This window comes from Grammomys surdaster, unplaced genomic scaffold, assembly GCF_004785775.1.
Source record: "Grammomys surdaster isolate TR1022 unplaced genomic scaffold, NIH_TR_1.0 363, whole genome shotgun sequence".
Taxonomy (NCBI): Eukaryota; Metazoa; Chordata; class Mammalia; order Rodentia; family Muridae; genus Grammomys; species Grammomys surdaster.
Window position 1 is genome coordinate 10,645,812 of NW_021604782.1, and position 21,074 is coordinate 10,666,885.

General features: G+C 48.5%; 1 protein-coding gene across 1 annotated transcript in view; it reads left to right on the forward strand.

Moving 5' to 3' along the window:
• Znf618 (zinc finger protein 618) overlaps positions 1–21,074 on the forward strand; it is a 71,563-nt gene that overhangs the window by 19,111 nt on the left and 31,378 nt on the right. The window contains exons 3-8 of the mRNA XM_028779912.1: positions 5,287–5,382; positions 8,689–8,766; positions 9,307–9,345; positions 14,585–14,674; positions 15,458–15,493; positions 15,587–15,664. Coding sequence (XP_028635745.1) covers positions 5,287–5,382; positions 8,689–8,766; positions 9,307–9,345; positions 14,585–14,674; positions 15,458–15,493; positions 15,587–15,664 — 417 coding nt within the window. The remainder of the gene's footprint in view (positions 1–5,286; positions 5,383–8,688; positions 8,767–9,306; positions 9,346–14,584; positions 14,675–15,457; positions 15,494–15,586; positions 15,665–21,074) is intronic.

Genomic DNA, 21,074 nt, shown 5'->3' on the forward strand with positions numbered 1-21,074 from the left:
CGGAATAATACCTCTACCTGTTTCCCAAGTTCAGCTTCTCCTTCAAGGACAGGAGCCATCTCCTTCTTTCTGATCTCCTCTGGACAGAGGAGTCAACATGGACTATGCCTGTTCCCTGCCGAGTTTGGATCTCCAGGACCTGCCTGACTTCTGCTCCCCACTCTTACTCCACAGTGCCTAGCAAGATGCTGGCTTTTGGGAAGCTATGTTGGTTGTGGTACTATGGCTGGATGTCAGGATGGGGCTAGGTGATGCTGCAGTAATGAATGGTCTCAAGAGTAGTGGGTCTTGGTAACTCAGAACCCTAAAAATTTATTTCTTCTTGACACTGTCCACTGTAGCTCACACAGGGCTCTACTCGTCTCTAGACTCTAGCACAAGGTAGCCGTTTTCACAGATGGCCAGATGGCAGAGGATAGCAAGCCCTGCCAAGTCAAGCAGGCCATTGACTGCTAGAGCCAGAAGGAAGAGGTGTAGTGTCCATATAGATGTCAGACCAAACTATTCCTATGGCTGCCCCTCATCTGAGGGGGCTAAGAAGTACCCACATCCTACGGGCAGCATGAACGACAGTTGGACAAAAGATGTTTTGTGGGGAGCCTTGCCTAACCTCTGCCCCTCAGCATTCACACCCCAAAGCCAAAGACCAAGCTTCCTCCAGGATCTATGAATGAAGAAGAGGGCATGCCTTTATTCTCATGCTACTAATCCTCTTTAAGCCCAGCAGCCATTGCTGCCTTCCTCCAGATGTCCTACGGAGGGTAGCTGACTGCAGATCTGGTCAGGGAGTCCTCTAGCAGGCAGGCCAGGGAACTGTGGAGAGCCTTCCCTGAACCGGTGGCCCACACAATAAAGGCCCTGGGCCCTTGGCATGCATGTGCTTTCTGCCAGCCAGAAATGCTCATTTCCCACTCGGTCACTGCTCATCAGCCAAGACTTTGGTCCATAGGATGTGGGTACTTCTTAGCCCCCTCAGATGACGGCAGCCATGTAAAGAGTTTGGTCTGCCATCTAAATGGAAGCTATACCTCTTCCTTCTCATGGTATGAGGCCCCTGTGTGCCACACTGCCCACCATACAGATTCCTGTGTTATGTGAGGACATGGGAGGAGGTTCGCTAAGTACCTGGTACTATGCCTGGTGACAGATGAGCAAACTATCAAGGTAGGACAGTCTGAGTGTTGGTCATGAGAAGTACCTGCTTTTCTCCCTAGTCTAAAAAATAAGCCAATGTGATATGGACCCGGGATGGGGATGAGAAAGAAAATCAACACCAGATGAGTTCCCATTCCCTTCTAGGTTGACCTCCCTACAACTCAAGTCTTGAGTGTCTTGGGGTAATTTCTTGTAACCTTCTCTTGGTAGAAGAGACTATAGCATACCCAGATATGACCCCAAGAAATCCACCATCTGGAAAGCTGTGCCACATAGGACCATGTGGCTCCTCTCCTGTCCCCATGGGAGGTCCTTCTTGTTATGTGGTTTGTGCACAGAGTCAGGCTAAGAGGAAGCTGCCCTGACCTGGTTGCCAACCAAGGAAGCCATGGAAAGAACCCAGGGGCTATCTGTAGGAAGAGAAACAAGCTCATCTCTTGCTGGCAAATGGATTTTGCCTGAAGCCCAAGTCCTGGTCTCATCTGTGGCTGTGGCTGTGGAGAGTTCAGTGTTGAGGATTGCAAAGAGAGAATGGTTGACTCTTAGAGTCTGTGCTGGGTGTAGATGTGGACAGTGGGGTCTGCATGCTCTCGCTGGACCTGACCCCATCATTTTATAGGGAGGCAGATCTTGTGGGAAGCAGGAGAGTTCTCGACCACACAGCACACTGGCGGCATATGATTCCTGCTAAGCGCCTGCCCTCCTGATAGCATCTGCCTTATCCCTGCTTTTGAGCATAAGTGAAGTGCTGGCGTGTATACCTTCTTGCCCTGGTATCTGAGTGTGTTTAGTTCATGGCCCTGAGTCACTTGGTGGCCAGTCACTTGCTCACCCAGAACACTCTGAGCTCAGAAGTAGGCTCTGTTACTGAATAGAATAGTGCCCCTGTTCAGTCACACGGCTCTGGGCAATAAAGCCTACCCAAGTCCTCACTGGATATAAGCCATCAACAGTTTTCCCAGGGACACAAACATTATTCAAAACATTTCCTTTGGAGGAACCAGGGTCATGGGTACATGGATGACATTGACTGGGAGAATCCTGCTGTGGCTGTTGGTGCCCAGAAGGCTGGCTGCTGCCTAGAGAGGGTCTGGGCTGAGAAGGACATGTCTTGCTCTTAGCATGTTAATGCAGTTACAGTCAGCTTGGGATTTAAGGGCCAGACCCAGGGTTCATATTTTTTTTCTTAACAAGAGTAGAGATGATATTGAGCCTGACAGTGTTGTTAGAGCAAACCAGAAGTGAGTGGATATGTTAACAGATGCCTTGCCCATCTGACATGCATAGGTACAGTTCTCCCCACAGCCTGGGGAGGGTGTGGAACACGTAAGATTTTAACTCCTTTTTGAAGAATGACACATGCAAGCACCACTGTTGCCACTCCCAATTCCAGGTTCGCAGTTAGCATCATTAACTGATCCCTGTACACTACAAAATTCTCAATATAGTACACTGCCAGTCAGCCGGAATCAGAAAATTGGAAGTGGGACCTATTGCTGTCATTGTGCTAGAGATGGAGATCAGGACATTGTCATAGACCATTGTCTGGTCCCAAGAGATAATGATGACAGGCACTCATTCTGGTTTTCAAAATTTACCATCATGGTGTACTCTTCTCTATGCTGTGGAGCCAACCAGGGCTCGGGTGTCTCATGTTCATGGAGACAGACTCTGCTTCTAGTGAATACTAAGCCAGCCAGGTCATTTCCAGGTGTTAACACAGTAAAGAGAGGGGCACATGGGCAAGCGAAGGATTGTTTCCTGGAGAAGCAAATGGGTTTATAGGGGACAGGGAGCAGGGTGATGGAGGCTAGATACTCACTACCTACAGTATTTTGGGACACCAAACACACATATTCCAGGAGACACAACCAGTATGGTGTGGCCACTAGGAAGTCATTTGTGACAGGTGTTATTTGATAACCAAATAAACCCTGTGAGAGAATGAGTCTCTGATCCTGGAGGTGGACAAGGATGGCGGCTGCCCCAGCTACAAGAATCAAGGGTCAAACGGGATTCTGCAGGGAGGAGTCCTGGGCAGTGAATAGGCATACTGCATGCACAGAGCCATCCTGGGATGGGGTGTGGAGGAGGAATAGGGAACCCCAGCCATGTGGAAGCCACAGGGCTGTAGCTCTAGATGGAGTGATGAGTTCCATGGGAACTCAGACACAGCCACGTGGGCTTCGGTCCTTGACAAATCCAGGAGGAGAGATGCCAGGTCTTACTCGGGAATGCCAACTGATAGTGAGTTTTCTATCTCAATAGGCTATTGGCAGATCTAGGTGCCTGAGCATGCCAGAACCAACACTTAGTCTTTGCTGCAGCCACGAGGGAAGGAGCAGTGCTGGCTGCCCTCCAGACCCAGTTTTCTCTGCTGTTGACTCTCCATCTGGGGTAAACCAGGAAGGGGTGTGGGTGGAGAATCCCTGTTGGAAAGGGATTCCAGGCTGTACATTAGAAGAGCTCTAGTCTCCCCCTCTGCGTCTGGAGTGCTCAGTGGAATATGTATGCTGGGTCATTAGGACAGGAAAGAAGCAATGTTGTGAGAACAGCTTTAGAGGTGGACTAACACACAGCGAGGCTCTGGCACCAGCATTGACACCTCCAGGATGACTGCGGTGATGTGAGTAATCTCACAGGCCAGGGCATCAAACACCCTCTGTTTAGGCCTCCTGAAAGAATGTCTTTTCATTTTCCACCAATTGTGAATGTTATAATTCCTAGGATAGTGTATTGCTTTTTAAAGGTGGCATTTTGCAAATAATCACAATGCCACTGCTTTTTTAGGGCCCGCCCATTGTCACTTTAAAGAAACGTCTGAACAAGCCCATCTTTAGCAGACAGAGATTTTATATCTTCCTTTTCTCCTCTCCTTGAACTCCCATTTCTAGCCCACTTCCCCCACAGGGTTTTTTCCTAATGTAATATATTTTTTATGCTTGAAAGTCTTTTATTGATCACTGTTTCACACTCATCTGCCACAACAAGAGGTACATAAATTGAAATAGAAATTTCTGGGGGAAAATTTTTTCCTGGGATCATAAAGCACTGCATTTTAAAACCTCTTAATTTTTCCCCCAGATTGAGTTGTGATTAGCCTGCAATTTGTCAAGAACAAATTTAGATAAATAGTAAGTGTAAAAAAAAATATCAAAAACACACTTCTTGGTGAAACAGATATAGCTTTCTTTCTTTCTCAATTGGCTCGTGGATCTGTGAATGAGGATTTCTTACGAGTATAATGAGACAGGGCCTGGCCTTCATTTCATGATGATTTCCAGTGTTTGTAGGGAAAGGGCTTAGAGGGCTGGGGTGTGTGAACAGGAAGCCAGAGACCAGTGGGTTTGCTTCATGGTGTCACTTGATTCTTTGACTCCTTCCAAGGTGTATGCCAAAAACCAGATGAGGGTATATATTTTAATGGTTTCTTCATTTACAGCTCTGTTGGATGTGTGTGTGTGCGTGTGTGTGTGTGTGTGTGTGTGTGTGTGTGTGTAGAGGCCATAGTATACAACCTCAGGTACTCAGGTATTTTTCCTCAGGTACCACCACCCTCCTTTTTTGGATCCAGGCAGGGTCTCTTGTTGGACCAGAACTTACCAAGTATAATAACCTGGCTGACCAGCCAGCACCAGGGATCTATCTATCCTTACCTCTGCAGTGCTAGGATTATAAGTGTGTGTCTCACGACCAGTGTCTTTTACATGATTTCTGGGAATCAAATTCAGATCTTCATGCTTGCTTGCAAGGATAGTACCATACCAGTCGAGCTATCTCCCGAGCCCTGTTTATTGGTTTTGAGAAAGAGTCTAGCTCTGTAGCTCAGTTGGCCTAAAACTCAGTATGTAGTGTAGCAGGCTAGCCTTGAACCTGCCATCCTCCCACCTCAGCCTCCTGAGTTTTGGGATTACAAGCATGTATCATATCACTTAGCTGCGAGCAAAAGTTATCAAGTTGAGGAGGTTGCCACATGTCCCTACCTACTCTTGTTAATGTCAGCTAAGAGGACTGAGGCCCTGATAGCCCAGGTGCCTGGCTACCCTCTTCCTCTGCTGGCCTTGACCCTAAGCTAAATAATAAGGCATTCTCCAACATTAAGGGCTCTTTCTGATTTCTTACGTAATTCAGATGGAAAAACTCCGGACGGCAGCCCCCACAGCGGATCTGTTCGGAGTCGGTATTCAGGGACCTGGATTTTTGACCAAGCTTTGAGATATGCATCTGGTATGTGATGGCTGAGGGATGTGGCCTGATTTGGGTTAGCATGGAGGGTGGGCACAACTGGCCATGGCTGCCAGCTGTATACCCTGAGTGAGCAAACTCTGCTAGTACCTCAGGGCCTGAGGGGCCACCCTCTCCCACATTCCATCCAGCCATTGTGAGCAGATCTGAGTCTACCCTCAGGGATGACAGGACCTCTGGACATCTGGTGGTCTAGTCTCTCTGAACCATTTGAACAGTACTTCCTCTGGATCACAGACATGGAAGAAGGAGCATCCTACAGCCACTTGTGTTTGGGACCTCAATCCATCCCTGCAGGACTTACAGCCTGAAGCAGCTTTATGCCTTGTGTCTCACCAGGACAAGGCCAGGGATTAAGTATTTTCTCCATCACTGTTGGCTGTGAACCTCCTCCTCCTGGGCATTCTGGTACTTTGGTTCTGAAGAAAGCACTTTGAAAAGCTGGTGGTCACCACAGCTCTTACTTAGTGAGTGGCCGCTGAGTACCAGGCCTCATGTTAAGGACTCTCAATGGCTATTGTTTCACAGAGAGGAGTCCTGGAACTCCCTGGGGCCTTTCCTGACCTGTGGTCAGTGAGCTAACATTTGGACCCAGATTGGTTGCCCTTACTGCTCAGTGAGGCCACCACTCTCAGCCATTTAGCATCTTCCATGCACAGGGATTGCCACACACAGGGACCACAGGGACCAAGGGTGATGGAAGGGTGAGCTTGGGAACCCCTCCTGCCAGCATATGGTGTCCATCCTCACTCCCGAAGGGGTAGAGAAATGGTCAGAGGCCAAGGCAGCATGCAGCCTCGGCTCTCCATAAGCAGAGGAGATGGATTGATTGCCTTAAAGCCACTCATTATAAGTAGCATTGACACTGTAGACTGCACTCCTCACTACAGCTGGGCAGGGTCTCACCTCAAGCCTCCAGGTCCTACTCTGACTGTCACAACACCATCACCAAGTTTTCTCCAGGCCTGCTGACCCTTCCGCCCCCCATTAGATGGAGGGCAGGGATCACATCTATCTCGCTGCCGAGCCTCGGTGCCTGGCCATTGTGAATGCTCAATAAATCCATGGTGGTGGAAAGAAACTGGCAGAAGCTGTTAGAGTAGGTGGAGGCACCAAGAAGAAAGTCAGGAAGTTATCACTTGGTGATTGATGAGTACAGCAGCGAGCCACCATGAAATACCGAGTCCTCGCTCTGTGCCAGCCACAGGGCTGAATGCACAGTAATGCACGTGTGATATCGCTGTGGGCTTGTGTCCTTCCCCAAGTGGCAGGGATGATGTATGCAGAAACCCCTCAAAGGCCAGCTTCTGAGTGCTGTGTGGCAATAGGATGGCAGTGGCCCCGGAGTCTCTCACAGTAACACAGACACGGGCCACTGTCCCCTAGTACTTCCTTTATGCCAGTCGCTCATGTGTTCTGTCTGTGTCTTGCTATCGCTGTAAGAGGCAGGAGCCACAGTCCTGGTGGCAGATGAGGAATCCAACACTTAGACAGGTAAAAGTGAGTTCAAGTGGAGGAGCAAGGTTGGCATCCAGACTCTTCGAGGCTGCCTGACAGAAGAGTCTCTGCTTCTAGGCACAGCAACAAAGAGTGGCCGTTAGTAATCATGATCACTCCCCATGTGTCTACAGAGAACATGCTCCTCTTTCAGCCTTCTCGTTAGCCCATTGCCTTCTCTAGAGAAGACACTTAGGTATGGACTATGAATGGCAGAGCCAAGCTCCTTCTCTGGACCTGCACTAAAGAAGAAGTGATGTTTTCCACCTTGACTGCAGGGTGTTAGGAGTTTCCTGGAAAGGCACACGCCTGGATCCCCAGACCCAGCAGCTTGTATATTACCTGTTCTGGGACAAAGACTTCTTGCACATTCTTCCTGGTCTGTCTGTTCAGGAAGGTGGAAGCTGGGTCCAATTAGCCTCAAGCCCACAGGAAGGCTTTGCTCAGTAGCAATGAACAGGCACTTTACCTGTGGCCCCTTGCCAGGTTAGGTCCTGTCGGCAGAATCCAGCCTCCCTGCCATGTACTTTGTTTCAGGCCCTACTGTAGGGGTGATATCTAGAAAAGCCTTGGCACAGGTCAGCTATCTATTCAGCGAGGCGGCTCTTAGCTCTGGCTGCCATGTTCCACACTAGAAGCTGCCAGAAGCCATGTGCACCACAGCTAGAAGTGGCTAGAGCCCAAGCATGCTACAACTAGACCCACAAGATGCCAGTGTGTGGGGTGGCTCTGCCAGTTCACCAGGCTGTAACCACAAAGCTTGGCTGAACCCCAGACACTATCTGCCATCCTCTCAGTACCCGGTAGAAATGAGACTCTTAAAGCTTAATGATTATCTAAAGGATTTACATATTTAGAAATGCTTAATCAACAAGATGCCCACGCAATTAGAGTTGTTACCCAGTATCTAACCTTTTGATAGAAGTTGCTCCCCAGGACAGCTTTCGACCCATCCGTGGTTCTCCATGGCTGATGGCCTCCTTCTTCCCCTCCCCTTCCTCTCTTTCTCCCCTCTCCTTCCTCTCTTCTCCTCCCAGCTCTACCCCCTCTTTTACTGCCTAATTACAGAGCTCCACTGTGAATACAATGTAGCAGAATAAATATCCTGCTACACCCTATATGGTAGGTCATTTTTGGGTCCCCTTAGGGTCAGCCGTTTTAATTCTCTGCACCTGGAAAAGGCTCCAAGAGGCTGAAGTCAGGTGCGTGTGTGTGCTGTGAGGCTGTTCTCTGTGTCTGAGAGCACCATGGTTCCTCAGCAGGTGGGGACTGCTCTTCTTGGTGAGCTCGTCTGTCATGGGACTGGACACTTGCTAGAGGAAGTGAAGAACCAGCTGAAGGGAGGTGAACAGACCAGATCCTATGAGGTCTGGAGAAGTTCCCAGGGTCAGACTGCTGGCAGGTGCAGAACAGGGACTGGAACCCCTGTGGCCTCATGTGAAGCCCATGGTCTTCCTCTCTGCCCCCTGCTGGGAGCAGGTCAGCCTGAGTGACATCCTTATGGTGTGGTGGCTCATCCCAGAGCACTCTGGGTCCCTCTCCTTTTTCCTCTCAGTGTGTTCAGGACACAGTCAAGTCTGTCACCTTTATCTTACAGATTTGGAAGCCAAGACACAGAGATGGTTGCAGGTGGCTGTGAAGTAGGCCTCATTGACTCCAGTTCAGTGCTGTCTCTGTTGGGCCTTGATGCCCTTTTGTCTACCAAGGCTCGATCCCTGCCCAGTGGCACTGTGGGTCCTGGGCCTTGTGGAAACAAGGTAGCTGATGGGCCCTTCCTCTGCTGTTTTTCAGGGTCCTATGAATGCGGGATCTGCGGCAAGAAGTACAAGTACTACAACTGCTTCCAGACGCACGTGCGGGCGCACCGAGGTGAGTGGCATCTGACTGTCCTGTGCTCTGCTTGGTATCCCTAGGGGCCCGACAGTTCATTCTCCTTCAACCATAGGAGGGAGGGCCATGGAGGAAGGAAGAAGCTTCCTTGTTGTGGGAAGAATGATGGGAGTTCAGGGGTTAGGGCCCTGGTTTGTCCTCTGAGGACCTTAGGGATACTCAGTCTTATTCTGTTATCACCTCCCCTCCCCCACAAGGCCATGTGCTGACATCCTCTGTTGTTCCTCCTGACAACTCAAGAGAGAAGCCGGAAGCTGTTTCCCATTCTGAAAGTCAGGGGACAAATGGACTGGCACTTGCCCCTCCTGAGCCAGGTGGCAGGGAAGAGAGACCCAGGTGCAGGCCTTGCTGACGTTGAGCCTCAGGGCAGAAATGAGAGTGTCCATGGGTGGACAGCACTCCCAGACTCCCATAGCTGCCCCCATGCACGCCATCTCTCCCTTGGCCCAGCCCTGCCCCTGCCATCATTCTTGCTTACGGACTCTCTCCTTCCTATTTCTGTCTTTCTTTTTCTCACAGATACTGAAGCCACCTCAGGGGAGGGAGCCTCCCAGAGCAGTAAGTACTTTTCCCACATCTTGGGTTGGTGGGGACCAAGCACTGGGCATGAGAAGTAGCTCTTCCTTCCTTCCCAGGACAGCCTTTGAGAAACATGTTGCTGGAGGCCAGAGGGCCTTATTAAATAAGAGCAGGCCTTCTCAAAGTGGGTTCCATAGCATGCACATTCTGAGGAGGGGTATCTCAAAAAAGGGTTCTCGGGCTAAGTACTCTGGGAAACCTTGAGTTGTTCCCACATGAACATAATTGACAGCTTTACTACGGGTGTCCCATACATCTCCAGAAGGAGCCTTCAGTGTACTTTGGACCCTGGCTTATGGGCTTAGGGTTCTGTAGCCCGTGCTGAGGAACAGCTCTCTCAGAGGATCCTCAGCCTCTGGGACAGTTGCTCCTTGGTGCTTTGTTTTAGGTAGGGTTCTAGATGCTGGAGCCCTGTGATAGATGCCCACAAGTCCTGCTTGCCCTCCTTCCAACTCCAACCTCATGGGATAATAAGCAGACAGCCCTCGGGGTACACTCTGAGGTCAAACCTCTACTCTTTCACCCTCCCTGTGGACAACATGAGCTTCAAGAGTTCTACCCTTAGTGGCTATCACAGCTAGGTATATCTGTAGGTCCATCAAAAGATGCAAACTAGAATATTCTTAGAGTGTTGTCCCTGACAACTCTAAAGCAGAAGTCCCTCCCCACCATGCTCAGTGTTAGGAGTGACTGAGTTAAGACCAGTCATCTAAAGGACTGCATGCAGAAGTAAGGGTGGATGCAGCCTAGCTACCCATGGGTGTGTGCACCAAGCTCTCGACCTTAATGAATGAAGCCAGGCACAGAGGAGCTCACTGCTAAGACCGTCAGAAAGCACACGCATGGAGTGTTTAATGCAAGTCAGAAGATTGGGCACCCTTGAAAGGGTCTGCTTTCTGCTTTTTTCTTTCTTTCTTTTTTTTTTTTTTTGGTTTTTTTTTTTTTTTTTTTTTTTTTTTATTTTTTTTGGAGACAGGGTTTCTCTGTGTAGCCCTGGCTGTCCTGGAACTCACTCTGTAGACCAGGCTAGCCTCAAATTCTTGAACTCAGAAATCCGCCTGCCTCTGCCTCCCAAGTGCTGGGATTAAAGGTGTGTGCCACCACCACCAGGCTTGGTTTCTGCTTCTTGAGCCAAGTTCTACAGTGCTTTTTGTGGGTGGAAAGACCAAGCTGCTTGCTTAAGCCATAAACACTTTGTTCCCTGGGGGCCAAGGAATGTTTTCTGTGGAGGATGAGATGGTGAGGAGGTTGTACTCAGGGGCATGGCATCTCCATCCCCAACCCCTCATGTGTACTGGAAACACCAAGGGGACACGAGGCTAGATTCCCAGTAAAGATGGTGACAGGATCTGGCCCCAGGAACCAGGTTGTGATCCTGTTCATTATTTTGTTGCACCATTATATAATGCTCAAAGATAATAAATGGTACCCAAAACACAGTAGGTCATGTATAAGGTAGCCTGAACTGAAGAAGAACTCTATACCTGAGGCCAAGCCCTGAGAACATTATTCTTGAGCCACTCACTCTGAGAGGTAAGCAAAGCTGCTACAGAGCCTGTGTTCAGCTTGGCTACACACCTGGCATATACTATGGCTGGGAGGCATGGCAGCCGTCTCTGCCACAGCCCAGCCCTGTCTCTATCTGCTTCAATAACTCCTCCCTTCTTTTCTGGCCCCTGTGGTCTGCCTGTGGTCAGCCACACATTTAAAGACCTTCCCTATTTATCCTTCCTTCCTTGACTATTCTTGGTCCCTGGCCTCCCTGGAAGCCTGTCAATGGGCTGTCGTGCTGCATCTGGTTTCCACTGTATGGGCTCGCTGGTGTCGGTGCTGTGGTAAAAGCATTGTTGGGCTTTCCTTGTTTGTTTCCTTCCTCTTTATGGGCCATTTTCCACATAGCCAGAGTGCTGTCTTCTCTGTTCTATGTCTTACCCTAGGTCAGACCTGCAGCAGCGCTCTGTGTCTAGTGAACTTACAGGTCACCCTTGGCACAGAGCTGTAGGGCCTTGGAGCTGAAAGGCTCCTGTCAACTCCAGACTGCCACTTTGTACAAGGAGACCTGGGTCCCAGGGAGTGGACGTCATTCGGCTTGTTAGCACCAGAGGCTAGCCTGGCTCAACACTCCTTATGCTTCCTAGTCTAAGAACCTGCTGTGCATTTAGCAGGGAGACAGCCCAGTTAAACACAGACATAGAAACACACCCACCCGCTCACCCATCTCTCACTATGAGAGGATCAAAGACCAGTCCCCCACCCCATACCCAGCTTCCATATTCATCTCCTAGGTCTTCTCTGGAACACCCTGCCAGATGACATTTACCCTATTAGTCAGTTGGTGGCCATTGTGTTCTGTCTTACTTAGGGTTACTATTGCCATGATGAAACACCACAACCAAAAACAACCTGGGGAGAAAAGAGATGTATTTGGCTTACACTTCCACAGTATTGTTCATCACTGAAGAAAGTCCAAACAGGAACTCAAACAGGGCAAGAACCTGGAGGCAGGAGCTGATGCAGAGGCCATCGAGTGAGAGGACTGCCTACTGGCTTGCTTCTTTCTTGGCTTACCCAGCCTGCTTTCTTATAGAACCCAGGACCACCAGCCCAGGGATGGTACCACTCACTGTGGGCTGAGCCCTCAATCACTGATCAATCAGAAATTAAGAAAATGCCTTACAGCTGGATGTTGTTCCTTTCTTCATTATAAAGAGCCGTTATTCCCGTCTCACAGAGGTATTAGGGAGTGAGTCCAAAGTCAGTCATATTTTTGTTAAAAGTAGAGTGTGATTTGGGCTTAGGTGACTCATCCTAGAGTCTGCCTCCTGTAACAGGTCCATGGTGGCATTCCTGGGATGCCAAGCTCTCGTGCAAAAACATGTTTGTGAAAACATTTCCTTTGGGAATAACTGCCACTATTCAACTGTTGCATTAAAATTCTGGACTATGAGAAAACGGTGTGGATTCAATAGGGCAGATGGGGGTGGTTTTCAGTGACAGGAAACTGAAGGAAGGGTGTCCCTAAGTTTTACTGGAGCTGGGAAATGTGGCCTGTGGGGAGAGGAGCAGGCCTGCCGACAGGAGAGGCTGTGGGCAGAAATAGAAACAAGCAGAGTGAGCAGTTGCAGAGGGCCAGCAACCCTGGGGAATCCGAGAGAGGAATGTCAGGATGAAGCCTCATCTGGAGTTAGCACCTAGGTAGCTTTCCCTGTTGGTATTCAGAGAAGAAGATGGAATTATGGGAGAAGCTGTGGATTGTGGGACAGCATGAGAAGGTTTTTTCCTGAGCTGCCTTGCTTGCCTTGGAGAAAGAGGTAGTGTTGAAGTAAGAGCCTTAGAGAGGACCTGGGGTCACCTGATCTGTGACCCCACTTCAGAAATTAGGGAAAATGGAGGGAAAGCAGAGACTAGCTCTCCCTTGGAAGACCCTGGTACTCAGATCCTGTGAATATCTACAAGTGTTTAAGCTGTGGGCTCCTCAGGTAGTGACAGCTCATCTCTGCAGTCTTGGCATCCGCTAAGACACCCTCATAGTACACCAGTTTCAGGAATGAGATGAGGGCAGAAGTGGGAAGAAAGATAGCTAGTGTTTTTCATGTCTCTAAGTTCAGCTGAGAGGGGGGTAAGGAACCTTCCCATCCCACCCAGGGTGGTACAACCTTGGCATGGAGTATTTCATTGGCTCTTCTACTGGATGCTGAGGAGCAGGGAGTGGGTCCAGAACAAAGCACCTCAGCGTGGTTTATGTCAGCAGAGAAAGGCCATGTACCCTGACTTGCTTTGGCTTGAGGTTAAGTGAGTAGTTGGTCCCTAGCTCTCTTTTTCTTCCTTCTGTACAGCTTTGAACAAGCTGCTGTACCTTTGCATGCTGCCTAGGGACCCTAGGGAGATAGGATTCATAGGCTGTCCACAGGTCACTCACATACATTGGGTCTGAGATAGTTCAAATGGAAGAGGATATGCCCTGCCTGGAAGGAAAGGTGTAGGCCTGGATGCTGCTGACTTCACTGCGGGAGGCCTACAGAACAGGCAAACTTAGACCAGTGTTAGCTGTTTTACTGTGTAGTACAAGTCTATAAAACTCAAAGCAACCAACCCTGGTTTTCTCCTAGTTTCTATGGTTAGGAATTTGAGTTTGGTTTTTCAGAGTCCTCTGGCTTGGGGACTCCCACAGGACTACAGGTAGGATTGGCTAGAGCTGAGGTCTCATCCCAGGGCTCAGCTTGTAGGGGTTTCTTTTAGGTTTGCTTGGGTGAGGAGGTGAGGGTTGTAGGACCCTGTCCCTCCCAAACTATTGGTCTAAGAGCCTCAGTTCCCACTAGCCACTCACAGAGGGCCAGACTCAACTTCTTGCCACCTGTATCTCTCTATGACTAAACTGAGAACATAGCAGCCAACCACAGAGTAAGCAGGGGACAGGTGGCATGTGCAAGTCAGGTGGCATGTGCAAGGCCAGTGTCCTGGCTGCCTGTCACCTAACTTCAGAATGACATCTCATCACTTTGACCACATTCTCCTAGTTAGAAGTACCCAAAGAGAAGGTGTCACAATAGGGTATTTACACTAGCTGCAAGTGGCATCAGCGTATCTCTGAAGCCAGGCCACCTCACGGTAGGACTTGGGCAGATCACTTCTCTTTAGTTTGCTCAGACGTTCATGGGGACTGCTTCTCCCCTCTGTGATTGAGAGAACCCAAGAGAAGAAGCAGGGCCAGCTACCTTGCTCACAGTTACATCTGGCCTTCACCATGGGGTCTGCAGTAATTGTTACTCTTCTGAGATGATTCTTTTGAGAACCAGATCCTAGAGAACTTCGCTCTCACAGGGAGAGCTTGAGGGTCAGTTTGGGGATCAAAAATATGAGTTGTCTTATGGTTCTGGATCTCCACAAAGGACACCTGTTGTCACAATCCAAGCCTTATAGTCCAGAATGCAATCTAAGGCTGCTCCAGAATGGAGATCCAGAGAGGAATAGAGGAAGATCTGGCTAAACATGGAGGAGGAGCTGCTCAGAGGTCCAGGGAGTGAGAAGGACCACAGCGGCCTCTGTTCAGAAGAGGTGGGCAGTGCCAAGACTCAGTGGATCAGGATCAAGTTCTCCGTTGGGCCCTCCAGTTGGAGCCAGACTGGCTTGGTTCCATCTTGAGTCCAGGGTCTGGTGCACTGAGCAGCAGCCTCACCCTGGCTGTTCAGCTTAGTGACTTTCTGTTCCCTCTCCCCAGACAATTTCAGGTACACATGTGACATCTGTGGGAAGAAATACAAATATTACAGCTGCTTCCAGGAGCACCGAGATCTCCACGCAGTGGATGGTGAGTCAGGCCCCTCACTCCTGGGAGTCACAGCAGAGAAATGCCCTTCTTCCAGATCACTGTCCCTACATAGTGCCACAACCCTGGGGAGAGGGACCTACTGTGCAGGATTCTGGGGAGGGAATGTCCCTTCATTTACATGTTCCCTTCTGTGTCTGATCCATATGAAACTGCTGGGTTTTTTCTATAGTTCTACATGTGTTGAATGTTGAAACTTCAGGTCAGATCTTTTTACAGTTTTATATTGAGTGTTTGCACTCTAGAGTAAAATTAAACCAATTTGTTAAAATGAATGATGTCCTTTGACATCTTAGATTATAGAGGTGGATGTCAGAACAATAAATTCAAGCCATTCATCTGTAGAATGTTAAGATTCCTAGAAAGAGGGTTTTATGCCCAGAAAGGACTTGAGGTTCCCCATCTAGCCCTCCACCTCCACCGCTGAGCAGTGATGTAAGGCCTGCTGCCTCTGCCCCATTCTCCTCTTGCCTCCCTTTTCCCTTCATCCTCTTTGAGCCTCTTTGCTCCTGTTCTTTCACCTCATGCCTGCTGGGGAGTTCCGAGCCCCTAGTGAGGAGGAAGGGTGGGTAATGGTTGGGGGAATGTGCCTTACTGTGGCCCTGCCTTCCTGGGTTTCCTCATGGGCCAGGTCAGGCCTCCTGGTGGCACAGGCAACCCCATGAATCTAGGCATGGCTGGCAGAGGTAGCAATGGCCAGGGACTAACAGAACTCTTGTTTGTTTTTTTTTCCTCCTGTGGCTGTCGCCTCTCGCCTGGGTACAGTGTTCAGTGTGGAAGGGGCTCCCGAGAATCGGGCAGGTAAGTCTCTGTGGCCACTCATTTTCTCTGTTTCCAGCTGGGTTCTTACATCTTCGGTGAGCAGCATGCTTAAGTCCGTGTGTTCTCCCACAGACCCCTTTGACCAAGGTGTTGTGGCCACTGATGAGGTGAAGGAGGAGCCTCCAGAGCCATTCCAGAAAATTGGACCAAGTATGCGGGACCCTGGGGCCATGGGCTGGAGGGGTTGGGTGAGGGAGGTGGGTTGAGCTACACATCTAGGAAGGCTGTATCTGGAAATTTGCAGCTGTCAGTTGGTCTGGGCAGTCTCAGGATGTTAGCCTTCAAGGAGCTGCAGACAGGGTTTGGTCAAGGTCACAGGAGTGAAAGTAGCCATCCCACAGCCTCGTGCTGTCTTCATTTTGGCAATTCATTTATGGTTCCCTGTCAGTCTTCCGAACTTCTGCCTCCTGTAACACTGAGGGAAATACTCCTGGCTAACTTGGTAGATGCTAATGAGGTTGCAGACTGCATGTTAACACAGTGCCTGGAACATGCTAGGTGCTCAGAGGGTGATGACTGAGGACATTTGAGGGGCATCTCAGTGAACAGAGTTGAGTAGGGCAGCTACATGCGGACATAGACACTTACTCCATAAATCCCCTAAGGACAAGAACCACACTTGTAACTTGTATGTCTTCAGGAAACTTGTCTTGAAGGCTGTACAGTTATGGTTGACAGACATGGCTTTGCACTTGGGCAATTCACATGGAGATCAGGGGTGTGGGATTGTAGACAAGTGAGCAGACAGTCAGAACCCAAAGCACTTCAGGGGCCAAAGAAACTCAGAATGAGAAGTGAGAAGCTTTCAAGGCAAATACAGGTAGGAATGGAGCCCTACATTCCAGAAGTGTGCATGGTGTGTGTGTGTGTGTAAAGGGAGGAGATACACTGGTGGGTTCATGTCTTAGAGGACTCTGGGTTTTAGGATCCACTGTCTAGACTTGGTCTTTATGGAGCTGAGTTCAGGATGGAGAGGAACTCTGGCAGCTAGGAAGAGACTAGATAGGGAGAGATCCCCATGGTATTGTAGGCAAGTATCGTAGGACCACAAAGAGAGAGACTTTTTCATCCATCCCTTCAAGAAGTTTCAGCATGTTCCTTTCACATGTTTCCTGTTCCTCAGTTACTATCCTGCAAGAAGAGACCTTTATGGACTTAGGCTGTTTGTTACGGTCAGGATCCAAGGATATTTGCAAAAAGCACACACACAAAAACCGAATGAGGGGATAAGGAAATCTGATGAGCTGACACTCAAAATAGGGGGATGCTGTGTAGCAGGAGCTCTGTCTGGGATCTTGGAAGGTTCCAGATGCTGTCTGTAGGCCCTTTTTTTTTCCTGCTGTCTCAACATACTTAGGGGTAGCTCTTCTTGACTCATTCAGGAGCCTGCGGAGGATACGTGTGTCTGCAGAGGGGCTCGTGAACGCCTATCACATACATAGTAAACATTGGATATTTGGGAATGTGAAAATCATCTTGTGGGTTGGGAAAACAATGAAATCTCCACACTGAGAGTGAGGCTGTAGAAGTACAATAGGTGCTCACGCCTGCCAGGGTGCTTCTGCTCACCTGGAAACTAGGGACAAGAAATAGAACATCTTCTCCATGGCTAGGGAATATATGCAGTACGTGTCTAGCCCAGTTCCCGCCTCTTATCCAGGTTGTGAGATGAGGGTGTTACTGGGAAGCCAGCCAGGACAAGAATTTGAGAGCTGGCCCCAAACCTATACCCCAACTCTGTACCAAGCTGCATGGTGTCCTTCTATTTCTGAAGTCTGTCTGATCCACTCTGTGGTGGAGTAATGACAGCCCTCCCCTTTCAGCATGGTCCCAGGGATTGGGTGAGACTATTGTCAGTAAATTAGCATGGTCCTCGTCATATTAGGTAGGACCTACAGACTGTCCATTAAGATGCAGGATGCACATGCCTTTAATCCCAGAACTCCAGGAAGAAAAGGCAGGTAGATCTCTGAGTTTGAGACCAGCCTAGTCTACAGAGAGAGAGTTCCAGGACAGCCAGGACTACACAGAGAATTCCTGTCTTAAAAACCAAACCAACCAACCAACCAACCAACCAAACAAACAAACAAGGATGCAGAGCAGGATGGACCTTGTTCTGTGCATAACCTGATGTGCAGCCCTTTCTAGGATCTGGAGGATTCCCCACTGAGTGTGCTGGGATTTCCCTGAGGAACTTGGGGTTGGATGTCAGCACACTCCCAGGTCGCCCCAGCAGAACCAAGATGGCGGCAGCCATGTCAGGTTCCCTGTAGAGTGAGAGTGTGTGGGAGAGGATGAAGATGCTGTGTGAGAAAGCCTGTGCTGTGAACCTCTGAAAAATAAAGTGAGCATAGGCCAAATGGAGCCTGGGTACCCTAAGGAAAGCCCCAAAGGTCCAGGGAAGAGGAGGGTTCCTGGAGGAAGAAAGTCTGCTTTCCGTGTGGCATCAGCTGAGCAAGTGGGAGAGGAGGAAGCAAAGTCCTGGTGAACAGGAGGACAGTAGTTGGAAGAAGAGTGTTGGTTAGGTGCCAGTCCCCATCAGCTGCAGGCGGGTGTTGACTGCTGTGGCTGTGAACAGGAGAACAGTTTTCATCTACTGAGAGAGGGAAGCTGGCTCACATGATCTTTATGCTTGGATAAGGGAGACAGCATGAAAAATAGAAACAAAAACTCAATAACAATGAAAATTCCACTTGACAAGAAAAAAAATAAAAAGTGCAGGGAGAGTCCAGGGAAGAGTGTATCTCTAAACAGAATCTGTCATCAGGTTTAGACAGAAACATTTCTGTACATCACATATAAGAACTTAATATAGGGTTGATATGGCAGCACTTACTTGTATTCCTGGTACTGAGTGCTAAGCCAAGAGGATTTCAAGTTCAAGGCCAGCTTGTACTACAAAGCAAGAATCCTGTGTGGAGGGGGAGGGGAGGAGAAAGTAGCAGAGGAGGAGGAGGAAAAAGAGAGAGAGGAAGTTATTACCACTCATCTCCTATGTGGGCTGCTGCTGTAACATACCACACAACCTAAAGGATATCAGTAACTGCTGCAGCCCTGGAAGCTCAATGTTGTCATGCCCATGGGGTTGGGTTCTGGTGAGTTGTGTCTTCCCGGTTTGCATATGACCTTCATATGTCACCCCTTATGGGTGGCAGGGAAAGGGAGATGGGAGACTGAGACTGGTGTCTCTTCTAAGGACTCTAGTCCTGTGGTTCCTACCCTCACGATCTCACCGAGTCCTAATCATGTCTCAAGGTCCCAACTCCAGATGCCATCATGGTGGAGTCCAGCACCTCAGCATGTGGTAGAGGGACAGTTCACTGGTTGCATGACCCTGTGGTTCTGTGGTGCCTGGGGTTGTATGATGAAAAGCAGCAGGATAAGATAAAAAGGAACAGAACAGAAGATGAGAGACGATTTGGGGAAGACAGAATACAAAAGCAGAATGAAACACTGCATGATGGTAATGACAGAATTGCTCTGCACAGAAGTAATTACCAACATGAAGGACAAGCGGTAATGGAAGGCCATAAGAAATGTGTGAGAATAGGGAACTAGCTCAAAGAGACTGATAGTGTGACCAGTGTATCAAAGATCACAATGGAGAAAAAGTTGCTGAGCTAGTGGAGTAAGTCTGAAAAGCTTGTCCTAATGTCAGGTAGAGTCAACAGATGGGTGTCCATAGTAGATCATAGTAGACATCAGTAGATCCTAGTGGCTTTAAAAGTGTAGGTAGAAAGAAGGAAAATGAGGCATCTACATGCAGAAAACAAGTTGTATCTACCCCTGAGTTCCAAGCAGACGTCTTGAGAATAAGAACATCATCTTGGCAATCTTGTATGTTCCGAGAAGTGGCTATGCTTGGAGGGAGAGAAGCTGTAAGAATTTTACACCTGGGCAAATTGGAATTGACATGCAAATAAAAAGTGGATTCAGAAAAGCTTTTTTTTTAAAAAAATATATACTCAGCAAACTGATCAATGGAGCATGTGTAAGCACCCAAGAAGCTGCAGTGTAAGGAGATGTGTGAACTATGAACAAGTAAATCTTAACCATTGTAAATCAAATTACGGAAGTTGAGTGCATATGCTATAGATTATCCTAATATAGCTGTGAGTTATTAAACTGGACCAAGAGTAGCTCAGCTGGTAGGTGGATGCTTGCCTAGCATGTTCAGACCCTCCCTGGGCTCAATCTGTAGCACCACATAAATTGGACACGGTGCTGCATGCCAAACTCAACCATGTAGTGAGTTCAGGGCCAGCCTGAGCTATGTGAAACCCTGCCCCTAAAAAAGAATAAGAATCGAAAGTAAAAGAGAGGCATGGGTTGGTGAGTAACTCAGTAATGTGTCAGTGCTGAGTACAGCAAAGGACTGGCTAATCCCACTGGGTTCAGAGTGTGGTCCTAGGCCAGCAGGATCAGCTTCTCAAAGTTTATCCAAAATGGAAATTCTTTGACTCTAGCCCAAACTTATGTCATCAGAATCTCTGGAGTAGAGCCTGGTGGTTGATCTATGCTATGAGAGTTTCTTACATGCGCTAAAATGTCTCAGGAAAAGGTCTGGAGAGAGGGCGCAGTGGTTAAAGGCTGCTCTCTTAGAGGACCGGAGTTTAATTCCCAGCACCCACACCCAGCAGTTTATAGCATACACCTCTAACGCCTGCTCCAGGGGATCTGATGCCCTCTTCTGGTCTCCATGGACATCCACTCTAATGTGGCATCCATACAGAGACACGTAAATACAAATATTTTTTTTCGGTTTAATAAGCAGCAGGTTAAACTCCCTTTCTCATCACTAAAAGACTTTAAAAATGGCATTTCTATCCCACTGTTAGCAATTAAAGAAATATATCTTATATGCTGTCTAAAATAATAAGGAATATTGAAGAATAATGGAACACAGCTGAAAGAGAAAAGCAAAAAGCTCATACCCCAAAGAGGCAGAGCCCAGGAGGACATGCCAGAGAATAAAGCACAGGAAAAGTGGAGATTGAGCTCCTGGAGCCAAGATGCTTAAGACCAATAATAGGTTTTGATTTTTGGATTTTTGCATATCACAATGAAGTATTCCAGGATGGGATCCGAGTCTAAATGCAGAATTTACTTACCTTTCATAGATGTGTGTAGATAACCTCTAAGTGATCTCATTAAGTATTTGTAATGATATCATGTGTGACACAGAGAATCAGAGCTTGGAGTTCCCTACTTGGGGCACCTTGTTGAAGAATTTCAGGTGTGGGGATTAGGGATGTTCACCATGTAAAACCAAATCAATTGTGGCAATAAAAGCAAGCCATATAATCTCCCCGGTGAGAAAACAGAAGCTGTCAAGCTCATTTGAAATAATCCCAGTCACTAATGGTTTACTAACATTGTGCCTAGTTCTTCCCTTATCTTTTCTTGTTGCTTCTGTGTGTCTTTCTTGGGGACTTTACCCTTCTCCCTTAAAGAGATTAAAGGCCCCGTCATGGCTTACTGTGGCTCTGTCTGTTTCCTTGTGCGTGCATACCGCCGGTGTGGTTTTGAAGTCGTGTGATGGTTTGATCGTCTGTCTCCC